The 14,728-nt window shown below is 39.7% G+C and overlaps 1 protein-coding gene across 23 annotated transcripts in view; it reads right to left on the bottom strand.

Moving 5' to 3' along the window:
- The window catches only part of DTNB (dystrobrevin beta), a 253,014-nt gene that overhangs the window by 73,287 nt on the left and 164,999 nt on the right, over positions 1-14,728 (bottom strand). For all 23 annotated transcript variants that reach the window (XM_059893466.1, XM_059893468.1, XM_059893470.1 and 20 more), the window contains exon 10: positions 2,504-2,581. In XM_059893466.1, the coding sequence (XP_059749449.1) occupies positions 2,504-2,581 (78 nt within the window). The remainder of the gene's footprint in view (positions 1-2,503; positions 2,582-14,728) is intronic.

The raw sequence follows: 14,728 nt of genomic DNA, 5'->3' as shown, positions 1-14,728 counted from the left end.
ATACTACCTGAAATTTATACCATTTAGAAACTGGGGCCATGAAGAGCCAAATCTATGAATTACGCAATTCATGTCCATATGTTCTATCATAATCTCATCCTGAAAATAAATGAAATCTCCTAAAATTCTAAGGACAATATTGTTAGGACAGGGGCATCACGTTCCCATGTAGCCTCTCCTCCAGCAACTACTCTTCTTGGTTAAGTTACAGAGCTCCGCCTTGGTTTCGGTCTCCTAAGGGCTTTGGCTATGCTTGGTCCGCTGGTCAGCCCATGGAGAGTCTGTGACAACCACCTCTAGCATTGACTGAGCCTACCTAGAAAGAGATGCTAGCTGAAATGCTGACTTTAAAATAAAATCTTAACCCAGGCTATACTATATTATCTGAAACAACTTTCAGAAATGGTAGATATTTTGTGACTGACAATTACAGCTGGCCACTGACTACTGAGCAGGGGCTTCATACAGCAACATCGAGCCTAAAGGTAAGTCGTCCTTCTAGAGAGGAGCTGTGATGACTACTGCTCCCAAGTCCCTTCTTTCAGTCTTCTCAAGCAGTAAAACATCATCCAGAAATATGCACTCCCTCCAACAGCCTCCAGGAGCTACATTCAGCTGTGGTCACTGAATGCATGGTGCCCTTGATCACCATGCACTTAGGGCCCTCAGGGACTCAGGTGACTTAAAGTGACAAAAGTCGTAAATGAAGAGAACTCAGGTGAAGTGAAACCCTAATAGATGGCATTGCTAAAACTAACATAAAACCTACAAGCTGACTTCTTTCAATAATCTACCTTGTCTTCCTAGTTTTGAAACAGAAACATTCCTGAGATGATATTTAGATTCTAGGTCTGGGTCTGAATGCTATGGGTGTTTAACATAAAAAGTTAAGGCCAGCAAGGGTGGTTGTAAAATCTAAGCAGGCGGGAGAGGTTTAAATGCTTTGTACTCTTTCATAAGCCTCTGTTTTTCCTTGAGAGGGCATTACCATAAATTATTCTCTCTTCCCCACCTGTTCTCTCATTACAGTTTACTTCCTAAATAATGACAATAGTATGTTACATTCTCACATAAACCCCACAACATAGATACTATTATTCTCCTCATTCTACAGATAAATCAACAAAGATAAGAATCTTGTTCAAGGTCAGGTGACAGCCAGAATTCAAATGCAGTCTGGCTCAGAAGTCTGTGCTCAGTACAGACCGTGCTCATACCACTCAATTCTGCCCAAAAGAAGCGGCTCGGCTATTGCCCTGCTAGTAGTGTCCCAACAAGGCTGCGGACAAGTACTCTCACCTGGTCAGGGTCTTGAGTCTCCACGTGGATAACACTGTATTATCAAGTCACTCTCATTTGTTAAGTCCCTAAATCCTCTATTCCAGGGTGGAGGATTCCTATAGTTTACTCCTTTGCTTCTAAGGCTATTTCCCAAATCTACTTGATGATAAGAATCACCTGGAATACTTGTTAAAACTGTAGCTTCCCAGGATCTCAGGATCCACTGGGTCTGATGTGATCTCAGAAATGTGTATGTTTAGCAAGTGACCCAGGTGATTCTTCTCATCACTCAAGTTCGGGAAATATTGCCCTAGGAGTTTTACCCAATGGAACAAACATAGTTGATCTTAAGTATTATATATTATATATATTAAGTCAAAGTATTATTAAGTAAATGACATTTCTATAGCTAAATTGATCCAAAGCAATCGGTACATATGGTTTTCTTCAGGTTTGCAGTACAAAGTGCTTTTCTTCAGGAAGGACTTGGGGAGTGGGTTGGAATGTCTTCATTCTTTTTTGTTTTGTTTTTTTGTTTTTTTTGAGTGATGACTGTTAGAAAGAATTCTTTAATGGTTGCGCCCTTGAGGGACTTTCTGCATTGCTCTGGTGACGGAACAGCTTAAATCAGACAGAAAGCAAACCATTTCATACAGATCTTTTAAGTCCTGCCTAAGAGAATTCTGGAGAAGAGTAAAGTAAATAAAGAGGAGAAAGAAGTAGACTGTTCTAGTTCCTTGAAGGACCCTAAGGAAACTCCCTGTATAACTGAGAGAGGGACTCAGGCTTTTCAGCTTAAATGTTTATGAATTCTATGTAGAATGATTCAGAATATAAGGAATTCGCTCAATTTACAGAGTCAAATCAGGAAGCAGAAATGATCTTTGATGCTTCAAGAACTCTAATGCAAAACTGTTGAAATTCGTGCTCATCAAAATATTGTTTGATGTTAAAAAAAAAAAGACCTCAAACATGCCTAATCTGCTTTGACACTATGTTCACTGCTTGTCACAAATGGAGAGCTTCCACCTCAGGCACCACTCCAAAGCAGCCTCCTTCAGTTGCTATATTTATAAGTTAGTAGGGAAAAAAAGGAAGATAAAAAGTCGAAAATAATATAAAAAGACAGTCAAAGGAGGGGAGGAAAGCCAGTCCTTTCTGCCCTGTGGAATGCTCTGCTTCCCAGGCCAGAGGCCAGTACCCAAATGTGAGCATCACGTACCTCTTGGTGGGAGTGGGTGCCCCGGAGGACGTGTGGCTCACCATGGTGTCATTCACATTCGTCAGAGGGCGAGGAGGACTGAAAAGAAAAGACGTTGACATTATATTAATAATTACCAGTGAGACTAGGGGAAACAAAAGAAAAAGTGATAAGGGCAAAGGACCAACTATCATTCCTGATAAGCACAGTGGGACCCATACGGAGTGGGGGTAGAAATTGATACTTTCAGCCTAAGTAAACTCAACAAGAAGGTCCTCTCGCACAAAGCCAAAGGACCCCAGAGCCATGTGCTACCCGGACAGGAGCAACGAACTGTACCCACACGGCTACAGGGATATAACTCCAGTGACTCTTGTTTTACAGTTTTAGCACACAAGAATCTGCATTCTGCATTTCAGGTGTTTACAGGATCGCTAGGTGTGTGGCATCTGTAGTGTGTTACAAAGGTCACAACAGCAACATGCATGTTTTTCCTGAGATTTGGTTAGAGCTCACTGTCTTCCCTTAGATTTAGTTTGTATACTTTTTACCAAAACAATTAAATTGTTAAATACTAAGTTCTTTTATTAATCCTTTACTAGAATCTTAACAATGAGTTCATACCTGTACTCTGATTAGGTTTTCTTTCATAAACTAATCCAAATTTAAATTTGAAGTAAGCATTTTTGATAACTTGTCTTTAGCGGCTGGTTTTCTGGACTCAAGGTCTCTTTCTTCCTCTTGTGAGAGTCTTGAATGAACAACTCCAAAATTATCAAAAAGAATCTGTGATTCTGCCTTTCAGCCTTTCTTCAGCCCCTCTCCTTCCCCACCAGGTTCAGTTACAAAGGGCTTCTGTCTTGCACTTGGAACCACATGACTATTGCTAAATACTCCTCCTGGGAAATCTCTCACTTCCTCTCCTAAACTGAAAGAAGTACTTTTCAGAGAAATTTGTCCATCAAAAGCAGAAAAGTTAAACAGAAAAGTCCTTCTCTCATATTTAAGTGTTTGGGAACTACCTCCTGATTCCTCCTTATCTCTAAGAGCTGAGATAACTATGAAATTGTTGTTTAGAGGTTATACTCAGCAAGTCCTGGTGAACATTAAGGGACCAGAACCCTTATTGTTTTTGCAGGTTTCATAGTCCATTCAAACACAGGCTCAAGGGGAAATTTTCAGGTAGGTCCAATGTACTTAGAGAAAAGTTTAAGAGGGATGGATGGATGGATCGACCTCTACCTTCCTTTCTAAAAAAAACCAACTTCACTTCCGTGTAGGGAAATATTTTTAATGACTTCTCATTTAATGGAGAGGATCAAAGATGGGAAGTAATTTGCAGGGAATCGGTTTAGGTCTCTTGATTTTTAAGCCACAGCAGTATGCTTATTGTCACACATTCCTCCCTTCTTCAATTCAGAATTGAAATATGCTTTTCTAGGCTAGAATTCAATTCCATGTTATTTATCTCACTACCTACTTTCCAGGCAGCTATCCAATTTTGCCTCCAAACTTTCAAGCCTAAAGGTAGTGCTGTGCTGAGATATAATCAATTAATCAACTGTTTTAGGTTGATTAATAACAGAAGTGAACACAGAAATTAGCTTCATTTTAGCCCTAAATTTATATTTTTGCCTCTGATTCTTTTAAATCCATTGTCCAAAGGGAACAAGGAGACAATTCCTATGAAAGAAACAAATCCAGCATCATAACTTTTCATACAGAAGGCACCAGAAACATTCTGGCCCTGCAAACACAATGGCCTTTGCTTCTTTAATATACTATTATTAGCAACCCATTTCCAAAACAAGATAAGGACATGTTCATGTTGATTTCAGAACTTATGTAGTTACCCAGTATATTTCAATATTGAAGATACTACTGCATTCAATTTCCTTTCTGACATTCTCCAAGGAAAAATGACAATTGGAAAAAAAAGTTTTTTAATTCCCTAAGCGTGGATCCATGTGATAAAATCTCACGATTTGTAGCATTTTGTTTGGTCTGATGCCACAGAAGTCTTTAATAATTATCTCTATCTCTTGGTAGACATCATGATCAATTATTATCTTACAGCACACATATCAAAGCCTCTTCTCTAATACTGAAAACCAGACAGTAATGATTACATTGTAAGTTGTAAACTAATCATAACTGCGCCCAAATTTCATACCATTCCTGAACTCCTAATGTTTTGTTAGGGAAATAGGTATGTGTTTATAGTCCAAGATGAAAGAGGCATCTGAAAACTTAAAGGAGGTCTTTCCTGTAGAATCTATCAGTAGGCCCACAATTCACTGTGAAAGCCAACAGCTTAGATGTGGTCTTAGGAGATGTAATACACCAAAAATGACTTCTGGCTTAAAAAAAAAAAAAAGAATGCTTCTAGGTGTGAAGTAGACATTAATGGTACCAGTTACAGAAACTTACAAAGCAGTAGAATTGACACAACTCACCACATCAGTTTTGTTGATCTTTAACATTCAAAACCTGCTGAATACCTTGAACATGTCACCAGATGTTCTATATCTTCCTTTGGTCAAGATCCCAGCAAGGTATTTTTAGACACAAATGAGTCCCATGATACCCAAGTGACCACCAACCATCACTTGGTACAGAGATTTGAGAGGTTCCTTTTGTTAATAAGACAGGCCAATTTTTTGGATGAGGAGATAGAAACAGATAAATGATCTAGATAGAAGGTAATTTGCTAGTTAGCAAAGGTGGGTATAAAAAGAAGACTTAGAATTTGTTAATTCTTTTTTCTTAAATATTTTTTTTAGAATTTGTTAATTTTTTTTTTCTTTCCTTTTTTTTCGGCCATGCCACGAGGCTTGTGGGATCTTAGCTCTCTGACCAGGGATTGAACCTAGGCCATTGGCAGTGAAAAGTGCCGAGTCCTAACCACTGGACCGCCAGGGAATTCCCAAGAGAATTTGTTAATTCTTAATCAAAAGGAAAGAGGCATGCCTCCTGGGTGCCTACTCATACAAGATAAGTAGGACTATCTTTATCTTAAGAACCTAACTATATGTATGTAAACAAATCATCACAATTCAAAGTAATGAGAGCAGCAACACAAGTACACACAAAGTGTTGTGGAGTCACAGAGGAAGAGCTGTTACTCCTGCCTGGACGAACAAGGGGTATAGTCAGGTGTAAGTCACATTGAGGAGACAGCTTTCCAGATATAGAAAAAAGTTAAGGGCAACTTAGAAGAAATGGTATGGAAAAAGGCACAAAAATCCAAAAGTACATGGCATATTTGGGTATAACTTATTTGGCTAGACTCAAAGGCCTTGGGAGGGGAGTAGTTGAAAATGCATCTGGAAAGGGAGATGAGGGCCCAGATGTGAATGACACCTGTTCTATCACAAGCGAAGAAGTCTGGACTTTATACTGTAGGCAGTGGGGGAAGCATTAGAACTTTTTAAGCCAAAGGATGATGTGACTATAGCAGGCTTTTGAAATGATAACTCCAGAAGCTTGTAAAATATTGGTTTTAATCCAGGTGTGCATTGGAATCATCTGGGAAGTTTTTTATATAACGAGATACCCAAGCTCTACCCTCAATTTAGTGAATCTGAATCTCTAGGGGCAAGAGGATTCTTTCTAATGTACACCCCCATTTAAAAATCATTTATGTGGAAGAGGTTTGGAAGGAGGAGGGAATGGAAGCTGGGACTTCAGTGAAGAGGTTATGGCAATTGTCCAGATCAGTGATTATGAGGGTGGACAGTTAAGGCGGGGAAGAGACAAAAGGGAAAACACTGTGGAGGTAATATGGATAAGATGTGGTGACAGATTAAGTACATACGGTGAGTGAATAAAGAATAACTGAGATTTTTACCTCGACTACTGGGTAGATAGTGATAACATATCCAAACTAGGGAACGCAAGAGTAGGAAACAGGATTTGGTGTTGGACTGGTGGGGGTAGAGAGAATGAGCAGGAAGGTAAGGGTGAACCGATTTCAGGTGTGAAGTCGCTGAATCTGAAGTGGCATTGGTAAGCACAGGTAAATGATATCTTACCTGTATCTTCCAAGCAGTTGGAAATAAGAGAACGGAACCCAGGTGAGATGTCAAGTTTGAAAATATTTGAGTGTCATCATTTAAATTGTAGCTGTTCATTTGAAAACTCTGATCATCATAAAGGTGCATTTTAATTTACTTTTTTTAGGTGGAGCAGGATAAGTTTGGGAAAATATCCAGTAATAGGGTGGCTTAGATAATAGGTATAGAGCTTCTGGTTACTAGTTAGACAAAACTCCTATTAGAAGGGTGGAGCCAAGATGGCAGTGTGGGAAGACACCGAGTTAGAGTCTCCCCACAACTAGGGCACCTGCCGGCTGCTGGTGGAAAACCCTGATGCCCAAGGAGACCGGAGGAACCCCCAAGTGAACTGGTAGGACTTCGGGGAACAGAACAGGGAGGAGAAGTAGAGGACAAACAGGATCAGCATCCCTGAGGCCAGGGAGATTAGGAGAGGCAGGCGGGAGGGGCGCTCTGGGAGGAGTGGAGGGCAATCACCCAGCCCACTGGGTCTGGGGGGGCCTGCTGAGCTCCCAGGCCAGTCCCCTGCCCTCCAAGGCCTAGCCCCCATCCCCCGCTGGCCACATTGGTCCTGGGGACATAGGAGGTAGGCTGGGGAGATCAGAAGAGGCAGGCAGGAGGGGCCCTCCAAGAGGAGTGGGAGAGGAGCAGAGGGCAACTGCTCTGCCCACTTGGGCCCAGGGAGCCTGCTAAGATGCCAGGCTGGTCCCCTGCCAAGCTGCCAGGCTGGTCCCCTGCCCTCCAAAGCCCCCTCCAGGCCCCATGAGTCCTGAGGGCATAGGAGGGAGGCTGGGGAGATCAGGAGAGGCAGGAGGGAGGGGTCCTCTGGGAGGAGGGGGACAGGAGTGGAGGGCGTTTGCCCCACCCACTAGGCCCAGGGAGCCTGCTGAGCTCCCAGGACAGTCCTCTGCACTCCAAGGTTCCCCCCCACAACCCCCGCCTCCTGGGGGCATAGGAAGAAGGCCAACAGGAGAAGCAGGTGGAAGGGGCCCTCTGGGACAGGAAGAGCAGGAGAGGAGAGGAGGGCATTTGCCCGGCCCACTCAAGCCCAGGAAGCCTGCTGGGCTCCCAGGTGAGGTCCCCTGCCCTCTGAGATGAGGGGTTGGGGGCACACCTGGGCCCCTTCTGTTCCTTGAGCCTAAGCCCCACCCCCATAGCCCCTAGGGCCTTTTCCAGCCCTGTGGGTTCTAAGCATAGGCCCCACCTACCACCCAAACCTCGCCCTTGCTTAGGCCCTGCCCTCCACAGCCAAGGCCTTTTCCCCGTTTTTTGTTTTCTCTTTTCCCTCCTCCTCTCTTTTACTATTATGGTACTGTTGTACCTACCGATTGTTGATTGATCTATGTTTTTATTTTTATATTCTTTCTAACATATCTGTTAGTTTCCTAGTCTAATTTTATTTTTTACTTTGTTATTGTTCTCTCTTTTTCCTTTTTTTGCCACCCCATATGGCTTGTGGGATCTTGGTTCACGAGCCAGGAGTCGGGCCAAAGCTCCTGTGGTGGGAGCTCCGTGTCGGAACCACTGGACTAACAGAGAACCTCAGACCCCAGGTAATATTCACCGGAGTGAGGTCTCATGGATGTCCTCACTTCAGCACCAAGACCCAGTTCTACCCAACAGCCTACAAACTCCAGTGTTGGAAGCCTCAGGCCAAACAACCAGTAAGACAGGAACACAATCCCACTCATTAAAAAAAAAAAAAACAAAAAGAGACGGCAAAAAAATATGTCACATATGAAGGAGCAGGGTAAAAACCTACAAGTCCAAATAAACGAAGAGGAAATAGGCAATCTACCTGAAAAAGAATTCAGAGTAATGATAGTAAAGATGATCCAGAATCTTGGAAATACAATGGAGGCACGGATTGAGAAAATACAAGAAATGTTTAACAAAGATCTAGAAGAACTAAAGAACAAGCAGAGATGAACAACAAAATAACTGAAATGAAAAATACACTAGAAGGAATCAATAACAGAAAAACTGAGGCAGAAGAACGAATAAGTGAGCTGGAAGACAAAATGGTGGAAATAACTGCCAAGGAGCAGAATAAAGAAAAAAGAATGAAAAGAATTGAAGACAATCTTAGAGACCTATGGGACAACACTAAATGCACCAACATTCGAATTACAGGGGTCCCAGAAGAAGAAGAGAAAAAGAAAGGGTCTGAGAAAACATTTGAAGAGATTATAGTGGAAAACTTTCCTAACATGGGAAAGGAAATAGTCACCCAAGTCCAGGAAGCACAGAGAGTCCCATACAGGATAAACCCTAGGAAAAACACACCAAGACACATATTAATCAAACTAACAAAAATTAAATTCAAAGAAAAAATATTAAAATCATCAAGGGAAAACCAAAAAATAACATATAAAGGAATCCCCGTAAGGTTATCAGCTGATTTCTCAGCAGAAACTCTGCAGGCCAGAGGGGAGTGGCAGGATATACTTAAAGTGATGAAAGAGAAAAGCCTACAACCAAGATTTCTCTACGCAGCAAGGATCTCATTCAGATTCAACAGAGAAATCAAAAGCTTTTCAGACAAAAGCTAAGAGAATTCAGCACCACCAAACCAGCATTACAACAAATGCTAAAGAAACTTCTCTAGGTGGGAAACACAAGAGAAGAAAAGACCCACAAAAACAAACCCAAAACAATTAAGAAAATGGTAATAGGAACATACATATCGATAATAACCTTGAATGTAAATGGATTAAATGCCCCAACCAAAGACATAGACTGGCTGAATGGATACAAAAACAACACCCATATATACACTGTCTACAAGAGACCCACTTCAGACCTTGTGACATATACAGACTGAAGGTGAAGGGATGGAAAAAGATATTCCATGCAAATGGAAATCAAAAGACAGCTGGAGTAGCAATACTCGTATCCGATAAAATAGACTTTAAAATAAAGACTATCACAAGAGACAAAGAAGGATACTACATAATGATCAAAGGATCAATCCAAGAAGAAGATCTAACAATTATAAATGTTTACGCACCCAACATAGGAGCACCTCAATACATAAGGCAAATGCTAACAACCGTGAAAGGAGAAATTGACAGTAACACAATAATAGTAGGGGACTTTAACATGCCACTTACACCAATGGACAGATCATCCAAACAGAAAATAAATAAGGAAGCACAAGCTTTAAATGACACAATAGACCAGATAGACTTAATTGATATTTATAGAACATTCCACCCAAAAGTGGCAGAATACAACTTCTTCTCAAGTGCACATGGAACATTTTCCAAGAAGGATCACATCTTGGGTCACAAACCAAGCCTCGGAAAATTTAAGAGAACTGAAATCGTATCAAGCATCTTTTCTGACCACAACGCTATGAGACTGGAAATCAATTACAGGAAAAAAAAAAAATGTAAAAACCACAAATACACGGAGGCTAAACAGTGTGCTACTAAATAAACAAGAGATCACTGAAGAAATCAAAGAAGAAATTTAAAAAATACATAGAAACAAATGACAACGGAAACACGACAACCCAAAACCTATGGGATGCAGCAAAAGCAGTTCTAAGAGGGAAGTTCACAGCAAGTCAATCTCACCTCAAGAAACTAGAAAAATATCAAATAAACAATCTACCCCTACATTTAAAACAACTGGAGAAAGAAGAACAAAGAAAACCCAAAGTCAGTAGAAGGAAAGAAATCATAAAAATCAGAGCAGAAATAAATGAAATAGAAATGAAGAAAACAATAGCAAAGATCAGTAAAACTAAAAGCTGGTTCTTTGAGAAGATAAACAAAACAAAATTGATAAACCCTTAGACTCATCAAGAAAAAAAGGGAGAGGATGCAAATCAATAAAATTAGAAATGAAAAAGGAGGAATCACAACTGACACTGCAGAAATACAAAGGATTATAAGAGACTACTAAAAACAACTGTATGCCAATAAAATGGACAACCGTGAAGAAATGGACAAATTCTTGGAAAGGTACAATTTTCCAAGACTGAACCAGGAAGAATTAGAAAACATAAACAGACCTAACACAAGTAATGAAATTGAAACAGTAATTAAAAATCTTCCAACAAACAAAAGTCCAGGACCAGATGGATTCACAGGCAAACTCTATCAAGCATTTAGAGAAGAGCTAACACTGACCCTTCTCAAACTCTTCCAAAAAACTGCAGAGGGAGAAACACTCCCAAATTCATTCTACAAAGCCACCATCATCCTGATACCAAAACCAGAAAAAGATATCACAAAAAAAGAAAATTATAGACCAATATCACTGATGAACATAGATGCAAAAATCCTCAACAAAATACTAACAAACAGAATCCAACAACACATTAAAAAGATCGTACACCACGATCAAGTGGGATTTATCTCAGGGATGCAAGGATTCTTCAATATATGCAAATCAATTAATGTGATACACCACATTAACAAATTGAGGAATAAAAACCATATGATCCTCTCAATAGATGCAGAAACAGCTTTTGACAAAATTCAACACCCATTTATGATAAAAACTCTCCAGAAAATGGGCACAGAGGGAACCCACCTCAACATAATAAAGGTCATATATGACAAACCCACAGCAAGCATCATACTCAATGGTGAAAAACTGAAAGCATTTCCACTAAGATCAGGAACATGACAAGGATGTCCACTCTCACCACTCTTATGCAACATAGGTTTGGAAGTCCTAGCCCCGGAAATCAGAGAAGAAAAAGAAATAAAAGGAATACAAATTGGAAAAGAAGTACAACTGTCACTGTTTGCGGATGACATGATAACTATACATAGAAAATCCTAAATATGCCACCAGAAAACTAGTAATCAATGAATTTGGTAAGGTTGCAGGATACAAAATTAATGCACAGAAATCTCTGGCATTCCTATACACCAACAACGAAAAATCAGAAAGAGAAATTAAGGAAACGATCCCATTTACCATCGCAACAACAACAAAAAAATACCTAGGAATAAACCAGCCTAAGGAGGTGAAAGACTTGTACTCATAAAAGTATAAAACACTGATGAAAGAAATCAAAGATGACATAAACAGATGGAGAAATATACCATGTTCTTGGATTAGAAGAATCAACATTGTGAAAATGACTATACTACCCAAAGCAATCTACAGATTCTATGCAATCCCTATCAAACTACCAATGGCATCCTTCACAGAATTAGAACAAAAGATTTCACAATTCGTATGGAAACACAAAAGACCCCGAACAGCCAAAGCAATCTTGAGAAAGAAAAACGGAGTTGGAGGAATCAGCCTCCCTGACTTCAACCTATACCACAAAGCTACAGTAATACAGTATGGTACTGGCACAAAAACAGAAATACATATCAATGGTACAGGACAGAATGCCCAGAGATAAACCCTTGCACGTATGGTCACCTAATTTACAACAAGGGAGGCAAGAACATTCAATGGAGAGAGGACAGCCTCTTCAGTAAGTGGTGCTGGGAAAACTGGACAGCTACATGTAAAAGAATGAAATTAGAACACCACCTAACACCATACACAAAAATAAACTCAAAATGGACTAAAGACCTAAATGTAAGACCAGACACTACAAAACTCTTAGAGGAAAACATAGGAAGAACACTCTTTGACATAAACCACAGTAAGGTCTTTTTTGACCCACCTCCTAGAGTAATGGAAATAAAAACAAAAATAAACAAATGGGACTTAGTTAAACTTAAAAGCTTTTGCACAGTAAAGGAAACCATAAACAAGACAAAAAGACAACCCTCAGAATTGGAGAAAATATTTGCAAATAAAACAACAGACAAAGGATTAATCCCCAAAATATACAAATAGCTCATGGAGCTCAATATCAAAAAAACAAACAATCCAATTAAAAAATGGGTGGAAGACCTAAATAGACATTTCACCAAGGAAGACATACAGATGGCCAAGAGGCACATGAAAAGATGCTCAATATCACTAATCATCAGAGAAGTGCAAATCAAAATTAAAATGAGGTATCACCTCACACTAGTCAGAATGGCCAACATCAAAAAATCTACAAACAATAATGCTGGAGAGGGTGTGGAGAAAAGGGAACCCTCTTGCACTGTTGGTGGGAATGTAAATTGATACAGCCACTATGGAGAACAGTATGGAGGCTCCCTAAAAAACTAAAAATAGAACTATCATATGACCCAGCAATCCCACTACTGGGCATATACCCTGAGAAAACCATAATTCAAAAAGAGTCATGTACCACAATGTTCATTGCAGCACTATTTACAATAGCCAGGACATGGAAGCAACCTAAGTGTCCATCGACCGATGAATGGATAAAGAAGATGTGGCACATATATACAATGGAATATTACTCAGCCGTAAAAAGAAATGAAATTGAGTTATTTTTAGTAAGGTGGCTGGACCTAGAGTCTGTCATACAGAGTGAAGTAAGTCAGAAAGAGAAAAACAGATAGCATATTCTAACACATATACATGCAATCAAAAAAAAAAAATGGTACCAATGAACCTAGAGGCAGGGCAGGAATAAAGATGTAGACAGAGAATGGACTTGAGGGCACGGTGTGGGGAGGGGGAAGCTGGGGCGAAGTGAGAGTAGCATCGACGTATATACACTACTGAATGTAAAATAGTTGGCTGGTGGGAAGCAGCAGCATAGCACAGGGAGATCAGCTCAGTGCTTTGCGATGACTTAGAGGGGTGGGATAGGGAGGATGGGAGGGAGGCTCAAGAGGGAGGGGATATGGGGACATATATATGCATATGGTTGATTCACTTTGGTGTACAACAGAAACTAACACAGTATTGTGAAGCAATTATACTCCAATAAAGATCTATTAAAAAAAAAAAAACTCCTATTAGAAAGTAAAAATTTAGCTTACTGTACAAGTCATTTTCGCATTACCTTTCTTATAACCAGACCACTCCAATTCATTCTGTGGATGCTCTGGAATGTAGACTAACTTGAAATTAGAATTACTACAGAATCTCTCTTAAGGTTATTAAAGCTAGGAAGAGATGAAGAATAACTGATCATGCCTTTAAAATCTTTCAGGACAGATTATATATAATTGTGCATTTCTTTCTTTCATTTATCAAATATTTGTTGTGTCTCTACAAAGTGGTAGGTACTGTGCCAGCTGCTGGGGATAAAAATTAAAAGGATGAAAACTGAAGTTTTATGAAGAATAAAAATTCAGAAAAAATAATTATAATGCAGTAAGTATTTAATAAAAGATAAACTGTGACACGCTATGGGGAAATACTGAGATCACTTCACCCCATAAAGAAAAAATATATTTCCAGTGTGTTACAGAACTAAATGTAAATGTTTAATTGTACAACTCACAAGAAAACGTATAAGTCTATGGATAGAGAGGATTTTCTAAGCTCAAAAGCAATGGAAAAATTAGGAAGAAAGAGACTAATTCAAATGATTTAAAAAATCAGAAAAGAAAGAAAAATACAAATTTGGGGAACTATTTCAACAAATGTGACAGAGCAAGAATTAACAGCCTTAACGTACAAGGGATTCATACAAATTTATAAGAAAACTATTAAGATTGCAATTAGAAAATGGTCAGGGCTTCCCTGGTGGCGCAGTGGTTGAGAATCTGCCTGCCAATGCAGGGGACACGGGTTCGAGCCCTGGTCTGGGAAGATCCCACATGCCGCGGAGCAGCTAGGCCCGTGAGCCACAATTACTGAGCCTGCGCGTCTGGAGCCTGTGCTCCGCAACAAGAGAGGCCACGATAGTGAGAGGCCCGCGCACCGCGATGAAGAGTGGTCCCCACTTGCCGCAACTAGAGAAAGCCCTCGCACAGAAACGAAGACTCAACACAGCCATAAATAAATAAATAAAAGAACGTGAATTTCTTAAAAAAAAAAAAAAAAGAAAAAAAAAAAAAAAAAGAAAATGGTCAAAGTGAAAATACACGTTTAAAAAGAATACAAATAATTCAATTTAAAAATACTTTATGAAAAAGCAAAGAAATTTGTTAAAATTACAGACCATTTTCCCTTATAAAAAATAATAATGATATTTTTAAAACTTAAGGTAATCCTAAGGCTGGAGAGGATTTTATGACACAGGCCCTTAACTGTCTATTAGGCAAGAAAGAGTGAAAGTACAAAGTTAAGCAAAATTTCTAGAAAGCAATTTGACAATATGTCCATCAAAGATCTTTTAAAAAGTTCAAGT

This window comes from Balaenoptera ricei, chromosome 13 (assembly GCF_028023285.1).
Source record: "Balaenoptera ricei isolate mBalRic1 chromosome 13, mBalRic1.hap2, whole genome shotgun sequence".
Lineage (NCBI taxonomy): Eukaryota > Metazoa > Chordata > Mammalia > Artiodactyla > Balaenopteridae > Balaenoptera > Balaenoptera ricei.
The sequence above is the reverse complement of the archived record's forward strand: the minus strand, read 5'-3'. Positions and strand labels throughout refer to the sequence as shown.